Source organism: Delphinapterus leucas, chromosome 3, assembly GCF_059928025.1.
Source record: "Delphinapterus leucas isolate spDelLeu-1000000601 "Yukka" chromosome 3, BTC_Dleu_Yukka2, whole genome shotgun sequence".
Lineage (NCBI taxonomy): Eukaryota > Metazoa > Chordata > Mammalia > Artiodactyla > Monodontidae > Delphinapterus > Delphinapterus leucas.
The window spans coordinates 65,985,010-66,004,675 of NC_143131.1; the positions used below are offsets into that span (position 1 = coordinate 65,985,010).

Below are 19,666 nucleotides of genomic sequence, written 5' to 3' on the forward strand. Positions count from 1 at the left end.
GTGCTGCCTGCCAGAGCAAAACAACATAATATTTCTGGTTGCTTGAAGGAAAGGATGTTGATATTGCTTACTTATTTTTGCAGATACACAGTTCAGTAACTCTCTTACACAGAAACACTATACAAAAGCTTTCTATAACTTAAATACAGTAGTAAATACCTTATTAAACAAGGTTTTGAGTCGTCTGGGAAGTGAAGTAACCAGAGAGAGCTTGCCAGACTTCTACTCACCCCAGACCACCTCCCCTTGGAGATGACTTAAAAGGCTCATCTTAGAGATACTCGCAGCATATATGTTCTACTGAGATTTGGACCTTGAATGCTTTACATTCTAAACTGAGCTTCACTGGACCATGTAGTTTTACAACCAGAAGTCTTTCAGCAAGATTACTATTTTTTGAGAAGGGCCTGAGAGGATTGTGCTGCCTATTTCAAAAGGAATTTTTGCTAAATGGATTGAATTTTAAACTCTGTCTCAATATTGAGAATTTGGTTATGTTCTGATTTTTGTGGAGATAATTATCTTAGAAATACTGGTAGTGGTCTTATTAATGCACTTTTGGTACAAATTAGATATGGCTCCTATGTTGGTTTTGGTTATTGGATTCAATAAATTTCTTATTAGTAACTCTTATACTGAGCATTTCAATTTTGAATTGTGTATTAGTTTGAGAACTTTTACGGTGAGATGATCTCTTGCAATTGCTAGTGATCTATTTTCATAAAGCACTTTCATATATTGCTTATATGTTTGAAAGTGTTCATTGTATTCTCTTTTTCTCTGGGTATAAGTTCAGCTCTCTGGAGCTTTTTCAATCGAATTAAAAATTGTACCTAGGTAAGTACTTCTCAAAGATGAAGTAAATATGTGAAATTTGGCTAGTAACCGCTTGTTGTAATAGCATGCTGAGTTCTCAAAATTAAAATTAATTACTACTTTCAATTATTTATACATGTGTTCTGTTAAAACAATTTTGAGACCATTAAATATGTGTACTATCTCTTCAGTCATAAGTGAATAATGATTAACTTCATGACAAGACAGTGAGCACCATTAAGACTGTCAAGAGAATACTTTTGACTTTTCAATTCTTAAACTATTTCTTTCTCTGAAACAATATTTACAAAAATAATAAACACTGAATTCTTTTATACAGTGTATTCTAGTTTTATGTTTTATATTATATGTGATAACGGAGATTATATTGTGAGCACATTTAAAAGCAAAGTTTTTCATGTGACCTGAGTAGATATCAGGAGTTTCCTATTATCGTCAAGAATTACGTGCTATAAGATGCAAAGATACAGTTACGTGAGGAAAATTTGATATCATTGTACACTGAGAAATGCACCTGTAGCCAAGCAGGGCCCTTCAGACTTCAAGGGAAACTTTGCAAACTAAGACAGATAAACATTTATATGTATAATGTCTATTGGCTCTAGAGCTTTCTAAATGGCAATACCATATTCCTCATCAGACAATTTTGTAGGGAATAAAACTTCTGGAATTTCTTTTATTTAATTTTTATGCCTCTCTGGATATAAAGGGTTTGTTTTACCTTTAGAGATACACTGAGCTATGGGAACAAACACTTGGTGAGTCTCACTGTGTGGGCCTGGGTGTGCAGTCTCCAGCTCCTTACCCTTCATTTTGTACTTTTACTGTTATCTCACTTACCAAAAGGAGCCGAGGAGGCATTAAACTAATTCTACTGACTTTTTTTTTTTAATGTATGTTACTCTTGTCCTGAATCTACAGGATGTTACTACCACTAATAGCCACTTTTGCACCATTAGAAACAGCTTAAGTAACAACTTCCAGAGAAGTTCTTAGTTATAGGACTCTACCTGTTTCAATTCAGGGACTCTCCAGTTGCCTTGCTACCTACCTTCCATCTCCCAGAAATCCAGACACCTTGCTAAAACTGCCTCATAAGTTATTTGAGGTAACCTTCAGCTCAATAAGGTGTCTGTCCAGTGGGATTTACAGCATTACCCTTTCTAAAGACTATGTACAGGGGTTTCCCTGGTGGCGCAGTGGATGAGAGTCCACCAGCCAATGCAGGAGACACGGGTTCGTGTCCCGGTCCGGGAAGATCCCACATGCTGCGGAGCGGCTGGGCCCGTGAGCCATGGCCGCTGAGCCTGCGCGTCCGGAGCCTGTGCTCCGCAACGGGAGAGGCCACAACAGTGAGAGGCCCGCGTACCTCAAAAAAAAAAAAAAAAAAAGACTACGTACAAATGTGTGGTAGCAGTGAGCTAGAAGACACCATGTGGATCAAAACCATAATGCTAAAAATAAAACACTTAAATTCTCTTGAATACTACAGAAACAGCATTTAAGAATTTATTGAAAAAATAATTTATATGCTTCCATTTTATCTAGGATGAATTCTTTTTTTTTTTTTTGCGGTACGCGGGTCTCTCACTGTTGTGGCCTCTCCCGTTGCGGAGCACAGGCTCCGGACGCGCAGGCTCAGCGGCCATGGCTCACGGGCCCAGCCGCTCCGCGGCATGTGGGGTCTTCCTGGACTGGGGCACGAACCCATGTTCCCTGCATCGGCAGGTGGACTCTCAACCACTGTGCCACCAGGGAAGCCCTAGGATGAATTCTTAATCTCAGTTATAGACCTCCCTCCTCCTATATTCTTAAATATCTATGCAGTAGTGTGCAGAACCTACTTCAGAATTTGTATTTGGGCAAATGCTCATGGTGAGCTGAGGCGACCATCTGTATAATTCATCAGAAGGGTGAATGTGCTTGAGGAGAAGCATAGCTTTACACAAATCACCTGCATAACTGCTTCAGATTTCCACATTATGTGCAATCCTACTTGGAATAAAATACTGAACTTTTTACCCATTAACAGATTTGCTAATAATATTAGTTATATTTTTGGTATTCAAAGTTTAGTTATCTGACCACATAGAGCTAGCCACTCATCATAACCTATTTAAATGCATATAAAGAAATTCTTTGATATTAGAGACACCTGGTTTTTACATAAAGCATAATGCCTAATTCAATTGTAGACACAGATGTCCACATTAATTACAGTTTTATCATTCCGACAGCATTTATGCTAGCTTCATATGAACAATTTCCTTTACTTTTTCAATAAGTAATAAAGTTAGAGGCTAGAAATGGTAGAAACTGTAGATGAAAATCTGTATTTTTAGAATTAAATGTGAAAATGTGCGAAATTAAGGGATATTTACGTACATCTTTATGGCAACCTTTTACATTGCGTGACTAGCTCAAATATCTGTACAAAAATGGGGAGTGATAAATCCAATTGAAAATGTAATAATGCACATATGTGCATGCATGTGTGCACACACACACACAGGCAGAAGCTAAATTTACAAAATGTATTGGGTAGCTGGTGGCCATAGTAGAATGAAGGACAGGAGATTATGAAGAGGCATCCCAGACTCCAGTTACAGTTATACATTAATTGTGCGTTCATAAAAGCCTGACAAATAATTGTTTTTCCAGGAAGATATTATAAGTAACATTTTAACACATGTAGTAAGAAAACATCTTAAATTCTTAAAATCACAATTAGATAAATTAAACAGTACAATAAGCTGATGGCTATAAAGAACCCTCGTTATAAAGATTTGTCCATTCATGTTTGAAAAAACACCATGTCCTTTATTCATTCTAACATATAGTTTCTGTTAAGTTTTTAACTGTTGTAATGCATGGAAAGTAAATATTTTGAAATATAATCTAATAGAAAGCCACATACACAGTTTAATCTGTTTATATTAAAAACATTTCTAAGGTGTGGCTAAAATTAGATTTATTTTCAAATTACGTAAACTGGAAAGGTTATTTGAGTTGTTGTTTTCTAATAAGTAGATGATTAATTGCATTTTCCTGAGCAATTCTGTCAGGACACGATGGTAATTTAGCTAATAACATGTTGTCTTGTGTTCTGAGAACACTGAAGAATCCAAATTTCATTTTCTGGGCAATGTACTGAGGTCATTTGGTACAAAAGAGAAAAGTGGGATAAAGTTTTAATGTTAACTGGGAAAAAATTCTGGGAATAAATACTTTTTTAATAGGAATATTAATACTTGCCTTTGTCACGTTAATTGCACATCTCACTTAAAAAATGGAAATGCTAAATATTTCTAGGGACATATCATTACATTTCAATAACTGGGATAATCAAAGTGAGTCCAATTTATCCTGAGGACAGTAAATCTGCAAAGGGGGAAAAGACAAACTATACATGAAAACACTTAGTCGCACTTTAAATTTTACAGTATCTATATATTTGTCTACATACTTAAGGATGCAGACAGCAAAAATATTCACATTAAGCTATCAATACTTACAGAAATTATTTTTCTTCTACTCAGGAAGACCATTTGTACTAAGTTAACATGGGAAACTTAGAGGAAATCCTCCTTAGGAGACCTACTCAACTGATAATTTCTCTTTAGAATATAGTTCAGGAAAGTAGTTAAAGAGGTCTCAGGTGTTTTCATCTGTAGGTCACTCCTTTCAATGCGAATTACAGTTCATGGGTAAAGTTCACATTTTTGGTGAAATAACATCAACTCAGTTTCTTCTAAACAAATGTCTACATCAAAAGACTGTAATTATTGCACAATTCGTGGCAGTGAAGTGACCAAGGATTAGATGGTCATTTATGCTCTTACCTTTAGGTGCAGTGCCTTCTCAAGAAAGCCTAATGTGGACAAGCTAGCAGAGGATGTGAAAGCAGGTGAGTCCATCTGCTTATGTTTTGTATTACTCTTTCCATCCGAAATCACTTTAATCAGCTATTTTACCATTGAAATAACATACAAAGGAAGGAATTAATAGTTACCAGTTGTGCAATAATATAAGTCGTAATGGAAGTGTTTTGTGAGCAAACTTCACACTGCCACCCCCAACACACACATACACACACACACGCAAGTTTAATATGCCAAATGGAAGTGTATTAATAGTGGTTCTCTTTTCCAGTATTTCTCAAGGTATGGTTCACTGACCCAATTAACAGTGGCAGTCAGAAAGTGGAAATTGTGATTACGTCCCCTAGGAAAACTATATACTATATGAAGAAGAAAACTGTAAGGGCTAAGAAGGTAAAAATGTGCAGTTTGTATCTTATTTCTACTGGAGGGTGCAGGGATTGGGAAGGAGGCGTGGAGAAAAAGCCCAATCAAGACGTCATGGGATTAAGGACTGTGGAAAACTCTTTGCCAAGCGCACAGTTCTAAATGCTTTGCTGCACATTCTCAGGATGAAATGATAGAGAAAAGGTATGGACAGACATAGGGCTTCCTCATGTCCAAACTGAACTCATATATTTTCATTTGCTCTTTTAAACTACAAGAAGAGTGTTAACTGAATGATCCTATGAAATGCAACAGAGTTCAGATAGCTTAGAGAATCATAAATATAGACATGGCACTTTATTTTATTCCTGGAGGGAAAGGGTTGTTTTGGGCACTTTCCATGGCTTAGGGAGCAGATTTGTTAATTTCCTGGCAATAGAGAAATCTTAACCTCAGATTCTTAGCCATGTAATTCCTGTTCATCAGCAACTGAGTCCAAACTGGAACACTTGGAAAGGAGAACGAACATTCACCCATCAAATGTGTGGGTTGTTACCAGATCAGTGGCACCTCACAGCCTCTGTTCCTGTGTGCAGCTTTGCTATAAGAAAGGTAGCTAGTTAAGGACATATGTACCTTAGAAAGACTCTGACATATATTTTCAACTGTAGTGAGTTAGGCAGAACGCAAAGCAGAGTAATAAGAGTTAATGTTTTCACCTATTTATTTTTATATTTCACACATATATTTTATATGTTCAATGTAGGCAAGAATTGCTAATGTTACTGTGAGGTGAAATGTTAAAAGTAACTCAGGAACAGGTAGTATATATAAAGACCAACACAAATGCATGGAAAACATGGGTGAAAAGAGAAAAGGATAAGGTTTAAATGATTCAAAACCTAAACAAAATTAATATACAGATATACTATCCTCCATTCGGTGCATGAGAAAATGATTTGATATTGGAATTAAATATCTTTATTTTCTGGTTTCCTTGAATACAACTTCTTCAAATTTTCAATGATTTCAGGAATTTAAAAAACTAGCTATTTTTAATCTGGGTTCCAAGAGAAAGAGAAATACGCTGAATTGATTGCTATACCTTGGAAAAAGTCAATTTTACTATTTTGACCAAATAGGCTAGAAATAATGGGACCCTATTGCCTTCATATTCCAATATTACTTCCAAAATAAGAGCAAGTAAAATCATGCTCAGGATTCTTTGACTATAAGAAACAATACCTTCTTAGAAGGCAAATGAAAGAAATTCAAGATCAGTAACAATAGAGAAAAGAGTCAACAAAAGGTTTCAAAATTCTAGCATTATAAGATTAAGCTTAATAAGAACAAGACTCTCAGTGTTCACACAGCTGTCATAAAAAGTGAAAGTTAAAATTATTCTTGGTAAATTCATGTGTCTGTACAAGGTGTCATCTTCAGGTTACCTTGGCTTGAGTTAAAGACCTTGTTGTTTGAATTTTTCATGAAAGCCTCTCTGTGGCTTGAAAGCTTGAAGTTGTTCTCCAGTGTGCAGTCCTAGCCTCTGGCACACTGTGTGATTAATGGCAACTAGTTTGATTAGTTTAAATCTGGAACATAAATTTTAATTCAGCTTCCTTTTCCCCTCTTAACAGTTCTGCCTGACATCCCTGTCATGCACAGGCAAAAATCTTTATTTTCAGAAGGAATAAATCCTTATGGATTTGAGAGAAATAAGTCATCTGGGATGAGGAACTAGTAAATATAGTGCCAAATTTTCACTTTAGAGACCATACGCCTAAAGAAATATGGATGCCCCTTACCTGAGATTAAACAATGCTTTTCAAAGTCTCTGGAGTCGGGATATATAGTTGCCGATCAATGGTTATTTTTATCACAATTTTCAAAGAAAGGCTCACCAACTTAGCTTTAGAATGTAAAATCAGTCTTCAGACTTTTCTATTATGACTTTGATGTTTGTATGCCTGATTCAACACAGAAAACCCAAAAGATCTGGAAAGGGCCATAGAGCAATGTGCTTTCATAAGGGAAGTGTTTTGTTTAAATTTTTCTAATGTTTTATGAACAGTTATATGAAGCAGATGTAGCCTACTGAAGTCAATGGCTAGATGAAATATAGTTACTATCAATAATTTCGCTCTACTATAAGTCCTATATCCTGGGAACAGAGCAGGTGCTCTGCTGGCCACAAGAAGGGACAGTCAGTTTTGCTGCTACTAAGATACCTGGGTAGAGAAGCAGCACTCCAGAGCCCCTGGCGTGTGATTAAAAACTCCCTCCCCCTTGTGCTGAAAGTCTCAGTCATTTGAATCTATCTCCTTTGCAGTGTCTATGTGGAGATATTCACAAGTGTGAATAAAAATGAGGTACATTTCACGTTAGTATGTTATTAAAAATTTAGCTCTAGCATTCCTGGTGACAAGTGACATATTCAAGCAAATAGCTGTGTTACCACTTCTGGGCTTTATCATATTAAAGAGGAAATATGTTGCTAAAAATATGATGACCCCTGTCACTTTATTGCTATGGTCTAAGCAATCACGGCTAATTAATGATTTTCTGTATCATCTAAGACAAATCAAGAATTCCATCTAGAGCAGTTATTGCAGAAATATACTGTGTTAGGCCCCAGTTAAGCTTTTGTTGATTTGAAGTAATACTTTTCCTACATAAAAAGTACAAAAATACTCACTGAAGGTTACTGAGAAGTTGTTTGATTTGACATAAAGATGAAGACACACTTCTTTTCTGAGACAGTACACTTTGTGATTCACAGGATAACTTGCATCACACGCAATTTAATGAAAGCTCTCAAATAAGCGATTTTATTCCTATCCATGATTGCAGACATTTACAAAACCATAACATCTGAGTTCACCTTAAAAAATAACTTATATAAAGCAGTGATATACACAGCACAAAATAGATCAGGGAGGGGCAGGAGCAACTTTTAATAATTAAAATGTAAACGTGAAAAAAAGGATGGAATAAAAGTCCCTACTTATTTCTACTTAAGATGTCATGTGAGAGTATTTTACAATGTCCTGTGGGTCAATGTATGTATGTGCATGTGTCCATATAACATACACACATACAATACATTCTCTTTCCCACACATATACATACACAGATAATCATTTGCAGTTCCGTTGAGGGCAATTCTAATATGCCGCTCTGTACAGTTGTTCGAATCACGTTTGGACCCGCTTTCTTCACAAAATAGGGGAGAGAGCAGGAAATAAAAAGGTTGGTTTGGTGTGACTGAGATTCCTTTGTTTAACTGTACACTGTGATGAATAATTTTCTTCCGTAGTAGTTCTGTGAAGGGCTGACTCACTGTGGTTTCCATGAGGAGACTTGGTAATGGATCACACACTCATTGTCATGCTAGGGGAGTACTAGAAGGAGAGAAGAATCCATATTTTAACAACAGTTCTTCTACAGGCCACTAACATTCTCCTTGGTAAACAACAGTAACTGTGAATTTTAATGTCTTTTATGCACAAGCTTTAAATACAGCATAAAAATAAGAAAGCATAAAAAGAGCAAAATTATATAGAATTGACTGTCCTGAACTGTTAAATATTTCCTCTGGAAAGCAAGCAGTCTCATTCTCTCTCTGAGCTTAGGGGTTTGATAAGTACCTAGTCCCTCAGCTTTCTCCTTCTAGCCAGATTCATGTTTCATAGGCCCTTGGAACAATTTGGGTAAATCTAGTCCAAGGTTGATTCATAATAATCAAATACGTGTGAGGGACAGGATAGTCTTTGTTAGCTGTGTAAACTTGGGAGGTTACTAACCTCTCTGTGCTTGTTTCCTCACCTGTAAAATCAGCTTAATGATAGTATCGATCTTAAACGGGTTTTGGGAGGACTGACTATAAAACCCTTAAAACTATGTATTTATTGGATACACGGAAAGTGCTCAGTAAATGCTGGAGTAATAGTATAACTCCCAGCTGGCCATAGGAAATCCTTATTAAAGCATTTAGAAAATACTTAAGAGTCTGATTTATACTTTAGCATATAAACTTCTTCCTTGAAGCTGTGACTCCTAGCTCAATCCACAAGCATTTCTGGGTGGGAGTAGGGGCATTCTTGTTACATGTTACTTGTCAGTTTGAGGCTGACCATTGGTAAAAGGCGAGACTTTCAGAAATTTGGAAAAGTGGTCTTAACAAATGACAAACAGCAATTATTTTGATAATGATGCCAATCTACCCTCATATGCTTGAGGAATAGACTGTGACAGAAAAGTTCTAGAGCAGCTCTGCCCAACAGAACTTACTTCAACGATGGACACGTTCCACAACCTGTGGTGTCCAGTATGAAAGCCACTAGCCACATGTGGCGACTTGAGCCCATGAAGTGTGGCCAGTGCCACTGAGGAACTAAAATTTTTTTTTTTTTTGGTACGCTGGCCTCTCACTGTTGTGGCCTCTCCCATTGCGGAGCACAGGCTCCAGACGCGCAGGCTCAGCGGCTGTGGCTCACGGGCCCAGCCGCTCCGCGGCATGTGGGATCTTCCTGGACTGGGGCACGAACCCGTGTCCCCTGCATCGGCAGGCGGACTCTCAACCACTGCGCCACCAGGGAAGCCCAGGAACTAAAATTTTAATGTTATTTAACTTTAACATTTAAATATCTCCACGTAGCTGGTGGCCACCATCTTGGACAGCACATTATAGATCCCCTGTGACGGGAAGGAGGAGCGTCTATTTCCAAGTGGTAACGGTTTCCATATTTAATATGACCTCTTGAATATTTTAAATGCTTTATGAGAACCTGTGAGGACCAGGGCAAAAGGGAATTCCTTTTAATGCGCTAATAATGATTGCGCCTCATGGAAAGAGGCAGATAGAGTGAGAGGGTTTGGTCCCAGACTGCAGGGGCTTAACCAGGAACAGTGATGGTCCTGGGAAGGGGAGCATGAACCTTCTAAAAAAGGAACAGACAGAACAGAAAGAAGTGAATTCCAAATGAGCGGAGGTCGTGCAGGAACCAGAAACGAAGTATAAGGTGTGTACTAGATAGGGATGGATTTGTTAACATGGTGAAAGCAGGATTTCCCAGGGAAGAGCGCAGGGTGACAGTGGCTCAGCTGGCAGAAGTCTGGACTGGAGGTCATTAGAGTTTGATCTAGTGCTCAAACCAAAAAGCCCACATTGATCCTGAGTAAAAGCAGATGACTAGGCCTGAAAACGGGTCACTGGACCTTAGGGGGAGGATTGTTAATCCTTTAAACACAGGTCAAATCAAGGAAAAATCTACTTGTTAATCCCTTAATAGCCTCAAACTGCCTCAGTATAGGAAAGCTAATTTATATATGTTACTGACCTTCCACATTGGATTATAGTGAGTAGGGTGATATAAAGGGGAGACCGCCGGAGAAGCGAAAGGGGATTCAGTTTGATAGAAAAACTCCCTCTTTATGCTTGATAGTGGCAACGAAAAAGCAAAGCTAAACAAAACCCCAAACAATCATTGAGAAGGATCAGTGAAGTGGAGCCCACCCCATCCCTGAGCTCGGAGGGGATCTACCCCCATCTCATCAGGAGATACCATTCAAATCTCCACTACAAATAATGACAGCACACTGCCATGACCTATCCACAACCTTTGACAAAATAATCATATTTTGGCATTTGACTTTCAGGGACAAGACTTAACAAGGAGATAAATGGATACTAAGGTTTTATTAAAAGTAGAAAACATAAGAATATGGCAAAATGGGCATAGGAAATTTAATCTATGCTTTCTATGGCTACTGCTTATTTATAGTAAGGATTGGTGAGCCAATCAGTACTGCCCAGTAGAACCTTCTGTGATGATGGATATGTTCTATTCTGTGCTGTTCAGTATAGCGCCCACACATGGCTGCTGAGCTCTTAAAACGTAGCTAGTGTAACTTAGGAACTGAAAACTTAACTGTATTTAATTTTAAATAGCACAGCTAGATCATCAATCATTATTTCTTCTTTTTTTTTTTTTTTTTTTTGCGGTACGCGGGCCTCTGACTGTTGTGGCCTCTCCCGTTGCGGAGCACAGGCTCCGGACGCACAGGCTCAGCGGCCATGGCTCACGGGCCCAGCCGCTCCGCGGCATGTGGGATCTTCCCGGACCGGGGTACGAACCCGCGTCCCCTGCATCGGCAGGCGGACTCTCAACCACTGCACCACCAGGGAAGCCCATCAATCATTATTTTAAAGACAAAGCTTTTAATGGGTATATTGTGCCAATCTAAAAACAGTGAAAGACTTTAAAGCTTTTTTAAAGTCTCCTTTTTTAAAAAGGACTTCAAAGGATATGTTGGAAAAAAATTTTCTGGATAAGTCATAATTAATTCTAGAGACCATCTCATTTAATGCACATCCTGAATAATCAGATTTTAAAAATCCCTGAATCCTTTTTTCACAAGGATTATTCCAGTTCATTCAAATGCAATGTAACATTAGGGAATATAGTTAAGAATATATTATAGCCTTCATTCTAATTATACACCATTAAAAGTATGCGTATATAGAGACAAGTATATATGCACATTCTCTGCTACCAAGCATGGTTATTGGTTGCTCCCATTTCTTAACATTGGCAATTGTTAGGATTTTTAACCTGTGTTATTTCAAATATCTTAAGCAAATCTTACAGTAAAATGAGAATTTGTTACAGATTCATTGGGAAGTTAAGAGAGTTAGGCTTATTCAGGGAGGAAACTGAGTGGAAAATAGGGTACAACATGAAAGTCAGGGCCAGATTCAGTCAGAAAGGATGGAAGCACCATCTCCAAGCAATACAGCTCAAAAATTAGCAAGCATCTAATGAAATTTAAATTTTGAATAGTACAAGTAACTGTAAAATGATGCCCTAAGTGTATCTGGTACAGTAAAACAGATTGTATTTGTGTGTGACTGTCTTTATAAGCGATGGGCTATTTGCACTGCTAAGGCTGTAAACTGCTCGTCTGCTGCTGCCTTTATTGAAACTGCTTCAACTAAGTAAGATTAAGGGAAATTGCAAACTTTCTAGGGAAACTCACAGAATGTGCCAGCAAAAAGGAATTTTGCTATTGATTACTATTCAAGCAGAAGTGGCTTACAGTTTTCTAGAAGTAGAAGAGCAAGTGTTAAATGGGGTATCCTATTTAGAGACATAAAATATTCATGGTGTATTGTCCTGAGACCACACTGCAATGTTTCTGTTGTACTGCTGCATCAATATGCCATGACATATTCTAGTGTTTGTGTCAGAATGCTGTGATATCAGGTTGCCCTGATATCACAGCATTCAAAACTATTCTGAGTCTGGTTCTCCTCGATCAAATGATAAAATGGCCTTACAGTGCTGTTGACTGCATCAGTGTTTGGTTGTGCATGTAAAACATGAGCTAGAGAATTTATTATACCCAGTTCATGTACCATGGAATCCATCAGAAATATCCATTAAATCTTCGAACAATGTGCATACGTTTCTGTTCACACACTTCAAGAACACTTCAGATCTTACATTTCTCTTCATACACTTCAAGAACACTTCAGATCTTACATTTCTATTTCTAAGCATCTATATTATATTTTTTCTTAATGAGAGATAATACTACAGGTACCTGAGCTGAACTAAAGTGAAATAAATCTAGTGTGTATGTGACTATGTAAAAAAAAAACTGGGGCATATGTGATTTCTTTACAATAGAAGAAAATGAAAAAAGGCAGTAAGGGTAATAGGAAATGATCTACCACCTTGTTTCTAATTTCTATTTGACACCATGATTTTAATAGCATGTTTGCTCAGTATGGTGAAAATATTCTGCTAAATTAATTCAAGAAATAAGACTAACTGCTTTCTTTACTTGAGAGGCACGAAGCACTATTCTTTGAATTAAGCCTTTTTGTATTGTTTTTAAAGCCAAACATTTTATAGAGTTTGAACACTAGGGGGCATCTTTGTTTCTTGAAATAAAGGCTTTTTTTTTGATCCTCCCCCAAAAGAGTCTGAATGTTGAAACATTTTTTGATTCCTATTTTCTTGTGTAAAGTGTGTTGGCACTGCAAGGTTTCTGCCTTTGGGTTGGACATTTTTGTTTCTATATTGATTACATTAAGTAGTATGTGTAAGGTGACTGGGATAGTGTCTGTACATGATAATCAGTCAATAGACGTTTGCTGTCTTCCCAGGCCTCTTATGTGGTTAAACTTCAAGATAAAGACCGACAAACCCTCAAAAGGCAGACTGTTCAAAAATCTGTGCGTTTCAGACTTATGTGCATTAAAAACCACTAGAATTCAATTTGCATGTTTAGTCACTGGAAATGTTTTCTTTTTAAAAATTATTTATTTATTTTTAACTGGAGTATAATTGCTTTACAATGTTGTGTTAGTTTCTGCTGTACAGTGAAGTGAATCAACTATATGTATACATATATCCCCGCCCTCTTGGACCTCCTGGTTTTCCTTGATGATAGTAAAGCTAACTTAGTGGAGATACCTAGTCTATTTACTTCTTTAAGGCCTTACTACATTTGTCAGCAATGAATCTCTTTTGTCTTCTTCCTCTCTGCTCTCTTCTTGATCTTTTAAAAAGGTGCAAACGAAAATGTGTGGATGTGATAGAGGAAGCCAGAGATAACCAGGGTGTCACTCATAGCATGTAGACCCCTCACCCGGCAGACAGAACAGCGCAGCCAGTGTGGACCCGCTTCCAAGGCTGCACTACCCTCCAGGTGCAGGTTCTCAACCACCACCCAAGTATTTCTCTTTTGGGGACTTTGCTAGTGGGGACAGGAGAGAGGGAGCGGGGAGACAGGAGGGAGCTTCTGTTTTCTGCTAACTCTGCACAGCAGTCTGGCATTTTACCTGCTTCTTGGCTTTAAGCGTAGCGAGGCTGGGTCAGGAGTTGGGGGTGGGGGAAGCCCTACTCCACTGGCTCTATATGCTACGCACATATTCCCAGAGGGATCTGCTATCCAGCATGTGCATAATCCACTTGGGGTTAAAGGACGAGGCTGGTGTTTATTCTGCACAAAGTACTTTTTTAAGTCCTGTTCTATCTGATTCTCTGATCCCCGTGAAGAGCTTTCTGATGCCAACTCTGAAGCAGCCCCCCTCTCTGGCAAACAAGGCGGCAGTCGCCCACAACAAATCTGGGAAGGAAGGGGGAGAGTTCCTGTCGTCGCTGCCCCTAAAGTTAAAGTCACGTGGAACCTTTTTAAAGAAGTTTTCTTTTCCAATACAAAATTAATACTTTCCTTGGTGCTCTTAAAACACCTGGTTTATATCTATTGTAGCACTTATTAATCTGACATATGGTTTAATTAGTTGTGTAAACATGTTCTTCCCATCAGATTGTATTCTTTGAGGTTAGGGATGTGTTATGTTTGTTTCAGAATATTTTGTCCTTAACCTAGTGCTTTGCATAGTGCAGGTTCAATACATGTTGAATTGAACTGAATTAATTATCATATACCTCACTGAATTATACCATTACTGGAAGAATTAGCATAAAATGAAATTAATGTCTCTAATTAGATAAAGTGAACATTAATTAATTAAAATTAACTAATTTGTCCATAGTCTTGAAGCAAACTAGTGAAAGAAACGGGCTTTCAGAAATCCCATAATCCTAAGCATTATGAAAAACGATATAGTTCCTCACATTTTTCTATTTCCTCATCATTGACAGGCTAATCTTTTGATTTCTTTAAATATGAGGTTTTATGTATACCTTCTTGGTTCTCACTAATCATAAATATCCTGCAAATAAAACAGATAAACTAAAGATCATAATATTATTTCTAGTTTTAACAGAAATTAAAGTCTAAAAACAAGGGAAGTCTTGCCCCATGCCGAGGTGCTAGGTCAACACCAAGAAATAAAGGAAACCACAGGACACTCAATCTTGGGTTCCATTTTGGGAAGCAGCCATTCTGTGCAAAAGTAGGTATGTTATTAGCCACCGCTTCAAATTCTGATGGCATCAACTCTGGTAAAGGTCTGGGCAAAATGAAGGTAATTTTCTCTTCTGATTCTGTCTATAGTTTGGTAGATCCTCCATTACTTTAATGATGGCGGTACATGTATTGGAGGCACTGATTCTGTGAACATGAAACTAGTTTGGGTTCTGAACTCCTTTATTCCAGTTCAGGAGATCTTAGCAGAGAATGTGCATCAGCATCACTGACGAAGCTTTTTCACATGGGAGGATGCCTGGCCCCACTCCTGGAAACTCTGATTTGCTGGGTCCAGGGAGGGTTCTGGGAAATTGTATTTTTAAAAATTCTATAGATGCTTCTTATGTGAAATATTAGTTAATAAATTATTGTATCATGCAATAAGTCCTTGAGAAAAGATACCATGTTGTCCTTTTGGTTTTTCCAGTGCCTAGCACATTGCTTTGGCCTGTAGACAGTGCTCAGTGACTAATGAAGGAATAAATTTTATCGCTTCTCCATTTGCTCCTATCTACTTCTATGGAGACATGAAATGATATTGCCTTTGCTTAACACTATAGTCACACAGAAAACGACGTGGATATTCAGTTCAGGTTAAATGTAAATAACTCGTTAACATACAAGACAGGAAGGTCTAGTGCATAATGTAAAGACATCTTAGAGACAATTTTCAGAGCTTTCAGGACAGCACTGAGAATAAACCTGGTTTTGCAGTGATCAAAGACATTTTAGTAATGTGAAAAATTTATAAAAACGATCACATATGCAACCTGTTTCTAGTACGTTCTTTTATGGTGGATGTTTTCTAACGTAAAATTAGTATTAAAGTTTTTGTCTTTGTAACTATGTACATAGAATCGGAGTAGAAAGTTTATTTTTTAATACTTTCAAAGAAATTCCACTTAGTTTTCTAACTTTTAAAAGATCAACCTATTGAACTCTAGATAAACAGTCGTAATAATGGCTTTATGCATTTATTCTAAAGAAGAGCTTCAGAAATAAAATCTGGATATAGTAACGTAGTCAAGGGAATACTTACACTCTCACTCTGAAAAGGATTTAAGAAATTTCCCCCCATTTCGCCATCATCCCTAGGAGTGCCCGGCTGATTACTCAGGCTCATATTATTGGGAGAATTCTGTAAACAAGATTTAGAAAACAAAGCATTTTGAAGATTTTAATTTCCCTTTTACATGGTACTGTTTCAAACATGGAATCTATACCATCATCTCTAAGGACAAAGGAGACTTATAATTCCAATCTCAGATTTCTACCATGGATTCTGTTCATTCTTTGCACCTTGACAAGTACTAATGCTTTCCCAAATGAAAATTAAAAAACAGAAAACCCAAAATAATTCACTGTAACTCTTTGTCTTAGTCTCAGAATCATTTATTCCATTTCCCACTCTCAGTTCATAGAGTTCCTAGACTTCTGGAGAGTTTAAGAAACATTCCCAGGAGGGGCATGATGAAGTGTGCATTCTACCCACTGATCAGGTGGGATGGAACAATAACTTCCCTGGGTGATTTTACTAATCAAACTCGAAAGGTCACTGTTTTGATAAATACTTCCCTTTAATTCTACATGTGGTTTACATAGTAACACGACTTTAAACCATTATTTTTATATGAACCATAAGGAAAAAAGGAAAATGGTTAACGATAGTTAAGAACAAGAGAAATAAATACCTCAGGACTTGAGAATTCAGTATGTACTTGTACAGGAAAAGGAGGCTCAGAGGTGGAATGATTTAGAACCCTTTCCTATCATTTGTTTGAGCAGATTTATTTGAAACTTTTAAGATAAAATGGCTGATATTAGCAATCTAATCAAACACAAAGTTAACAGTATACTGCTTTATATTCTATTTAAGTTCGCTAGTCTTGTTTTTGCTGTGCGATTTTAGCCACGTGAGGTCATCTGATACTCCATGTCGATAGGGAATACAGAATGGCAGCGGCGTATAAAGCATGCTCACACAGGATTGCAACTGTGACTAAGGGATTCTTGTAAAAATAAACTTCAAGGTTAAAAACTTTTACTTGTTATTTCAAACGTAAGCCAGGTTTTAGAGTTTTTTCCTGAGCTGTTGCCATTTTATATTTTGTTTTTGAATAAGTTTTTAGATTTTTTTTACACAAAATTGCTCTGAGGATTTTGACTTAACTAAAACCAAGTTAGGCAATAAAAACGAAAATGTCATGAATGGGTTATCCCCAGAAGAATATGTGCTTTTTAAAAATATGGTTAAACTGTAAAGCAGAGACAGGTAGATGAGCTGGTAGAAATAGAGCTTGTATCTTGTCCTGCTGTGCACCTCACAGGGAGGATCTGAGAACAGGGATCCTCTGAAGTCCGTAGGAGCTCCATTTGCCAGTGAACCCCAAGGGCTGGGGAACCACAGCTTAATGGGATAAAGAGGATTCTATTTTTTTTTTTTTGGAAAAATTTTTTTTCTCTGGAAATGTTAGTTTCCCAAGTAACTGGACTTTGAAATGAACATGGATAACCTGATTTCCTGAAAAAAAAATTAAGTAAAATTGAAATGCAATTAACTAAGCTATAGGTAACTAAGCTACAACTCATGAATAAAGTTATTAATCAACTGTGTCTTGAAAGCAGGAATGATAATGCTTACTTAGCTCAAAAAAGGGCAAATTTATAAAAACACTATAAGATTTACCCCAAATCTATAAGTCTTTGGTGAAGGCAGATTTGTCATTTCATACATAATGGAGAAACTGGCAATCTTGGAATAAAAAATAATCTAACATACCTATACAGGGGTATTTGAGCATGTTTTTAGAAGCTGCATACTTTTACATATTCAAACAGATACATGAAATGAGCCCTGTCCATCCTTGCATAATATTCACACTCCTAGCCTTAAGTACGTGAGGTGCCCTGAGAGGAGCAGCATATCTCTGACTAAACTGGGGTGCTCCCAGACTCTGCTGCACTTTTGCCATGTATCATTGCTTTTTTAATTTTTTAAAAAAAGTTTTATTGGAGTATAGTTGATTTACAGTGTTGTGTTAGTTTCAGGTGTATAGCAAAGTGTATCAGTTATACATGTACATATATCTACTCTTTTTTAGATTCTTTTCCCATATGGGCCATTATAGAGTATTGAGTAGAGTTCCCTGTGTGATACAGTAGGTCCTTATTAGTTGTCTTTTTTATATATAGTAGTGTGTATATGTCAATCCCAATCTCCCAATTTATCCCCTGCTCCTTACCACAGGTAACTATAAGTTTGTTTTCCACATCTGTAACTCTGTTTTGTAGATAAGTTCATTTGTATCCTTTTATTAAACTCCACATTGAAGTGATATCATTTCTTGATTTGCAATTCTGAAAGTTTGGCTACCTTCAAATTGATTCCTGACTCAAAGTGTCGATTTAAAAATATCTGAAGTTGGGCTTCCCTGGTGGTGCAGTGGTTGAGAGTCCGCCTGCCGAGGCAGGGGACACGGGTTCATGCCCCGGTCCGGGAAGATCCCACGTGCCGCGGAGCAGCTGGGCCCGTGAGCCATGGCTGCTGAGCCTGCGCGTCCGGAGCCTGTGCTCCGCAACGGGAGAGGCCACAACAGTGAGAGGCCCTCATACCGCAAAAAAAAAAAAAAAAAAATCTGAAGTTTAAAAGTAACATTACAGTAATATTTAAATACATATAAAACACTTCATGGTGTTTCTGTTTTCCGTGCTATCTTTTCATAGCATGGTGGCTCAGCATTAAACATTTGTAGGGGGCAGTGGTGGTGGTGTATATGAGAACATTGAGAGGCAGATTAAAAGGACACATTCAACACACAAAACTGAGCTAGTATCAGATTTCTGAAACCTCTTCCTATCTAGCTCACTGGGTATATTTGAAAATCATGAAATGATAGAACATCTTTAAAAAATCTGAGGTAATCTCTGCAAAATGTTGTGAAAACAACAAAAGTTGCTCAATGAGGAGTCTTAAGGAAATTGTGCTGTCCATGGTCCCTGGGTGACATGATGAAGATATAGCTAAAGATATACTCAGTATTGGTATCTGAGGAAGAGCTAAGACAATGGTTCCAAGCACCAACCCAGAGCAGGTTATGACGGTGGGTGGCAATGAACTGTGTGTATGCTGCATTTAACTGTAGCTATGTTTGTGTGCAGTGTCTCCAGTAGATTTCATCAACAAGGCAAGAATATAATGCACAAAAAGGGCGTAGGTTGGTCAAACAACTTCTTAAAATGGAGTAAGAAATTTAAAAAATGTAATACTGATGCTTGACAAAATACAGGTTTAACTGGATAATTAGGAAGATGCAGCTAGAGACCCAAGAGCAAGTTTGAACACAATTGCTAAGCAGAAGTGGTTAAGATCATCCGTCTTTACGAAGACGGCCTTAAGCAATCTGGATGTTCTCGCCTTTGTGTAATGAAGAATTATCTTTAGACATTAGAATATGTTTCTCAAATATAACTTCAGACATTTTACTGTGACCACAAAGCACAATTCAGCCAACATCAATTGTTAGATACCTAAGACAGCCAATACAATCATGGTTATCTGGTTTGTAAAGGTGCTTCCCAGAAAGAAGGCTCTAATGGTATTATACAATTAATCTTATTTTGAAAACAAGGTTTTTGAA

At 37.5% G+C, this 19,666-nt stretch overlaps 1 protein-coding gene across 9 annotated transcripts in view; it reads right to left on the reverse strand.

Annotated features, from left to right (window-relative positions):
* Window positions 1-7,865: 7,865 nt before the first annotated feature.
* The window catches only part of SSBP2 (single stranded DNA binding protein 2), a 297,817-nt gene continuing 286,016 nt past the window's right edge, over window positions 7,866-19,666 (reverse strand). For 8 of the 9 annotated variants that reach the window (XM_089909089.1, XM_089909086.1, XM_022593529.2 and 5 more), the window contains 2 exons: window positions 16,069-16,167; window positions 7,866-8,485 (listed from right to left, as the gene is read on the reverse strand). In XM_089909089.1, the coding sequence (XP_089765215.1) occupies window positions 8,456-8,485; window positions 16,069-16,167 (129 nt within the window). In that variant the 3' untranslated portion in view covers window positions 7,866-8,455. The remainder of the gene's footprint in view (window positions 8,486-16,068; window positions 16,168-19,666) is intronic. The other variant, XM_089909088.1, reaches the window with a different exon arrangement.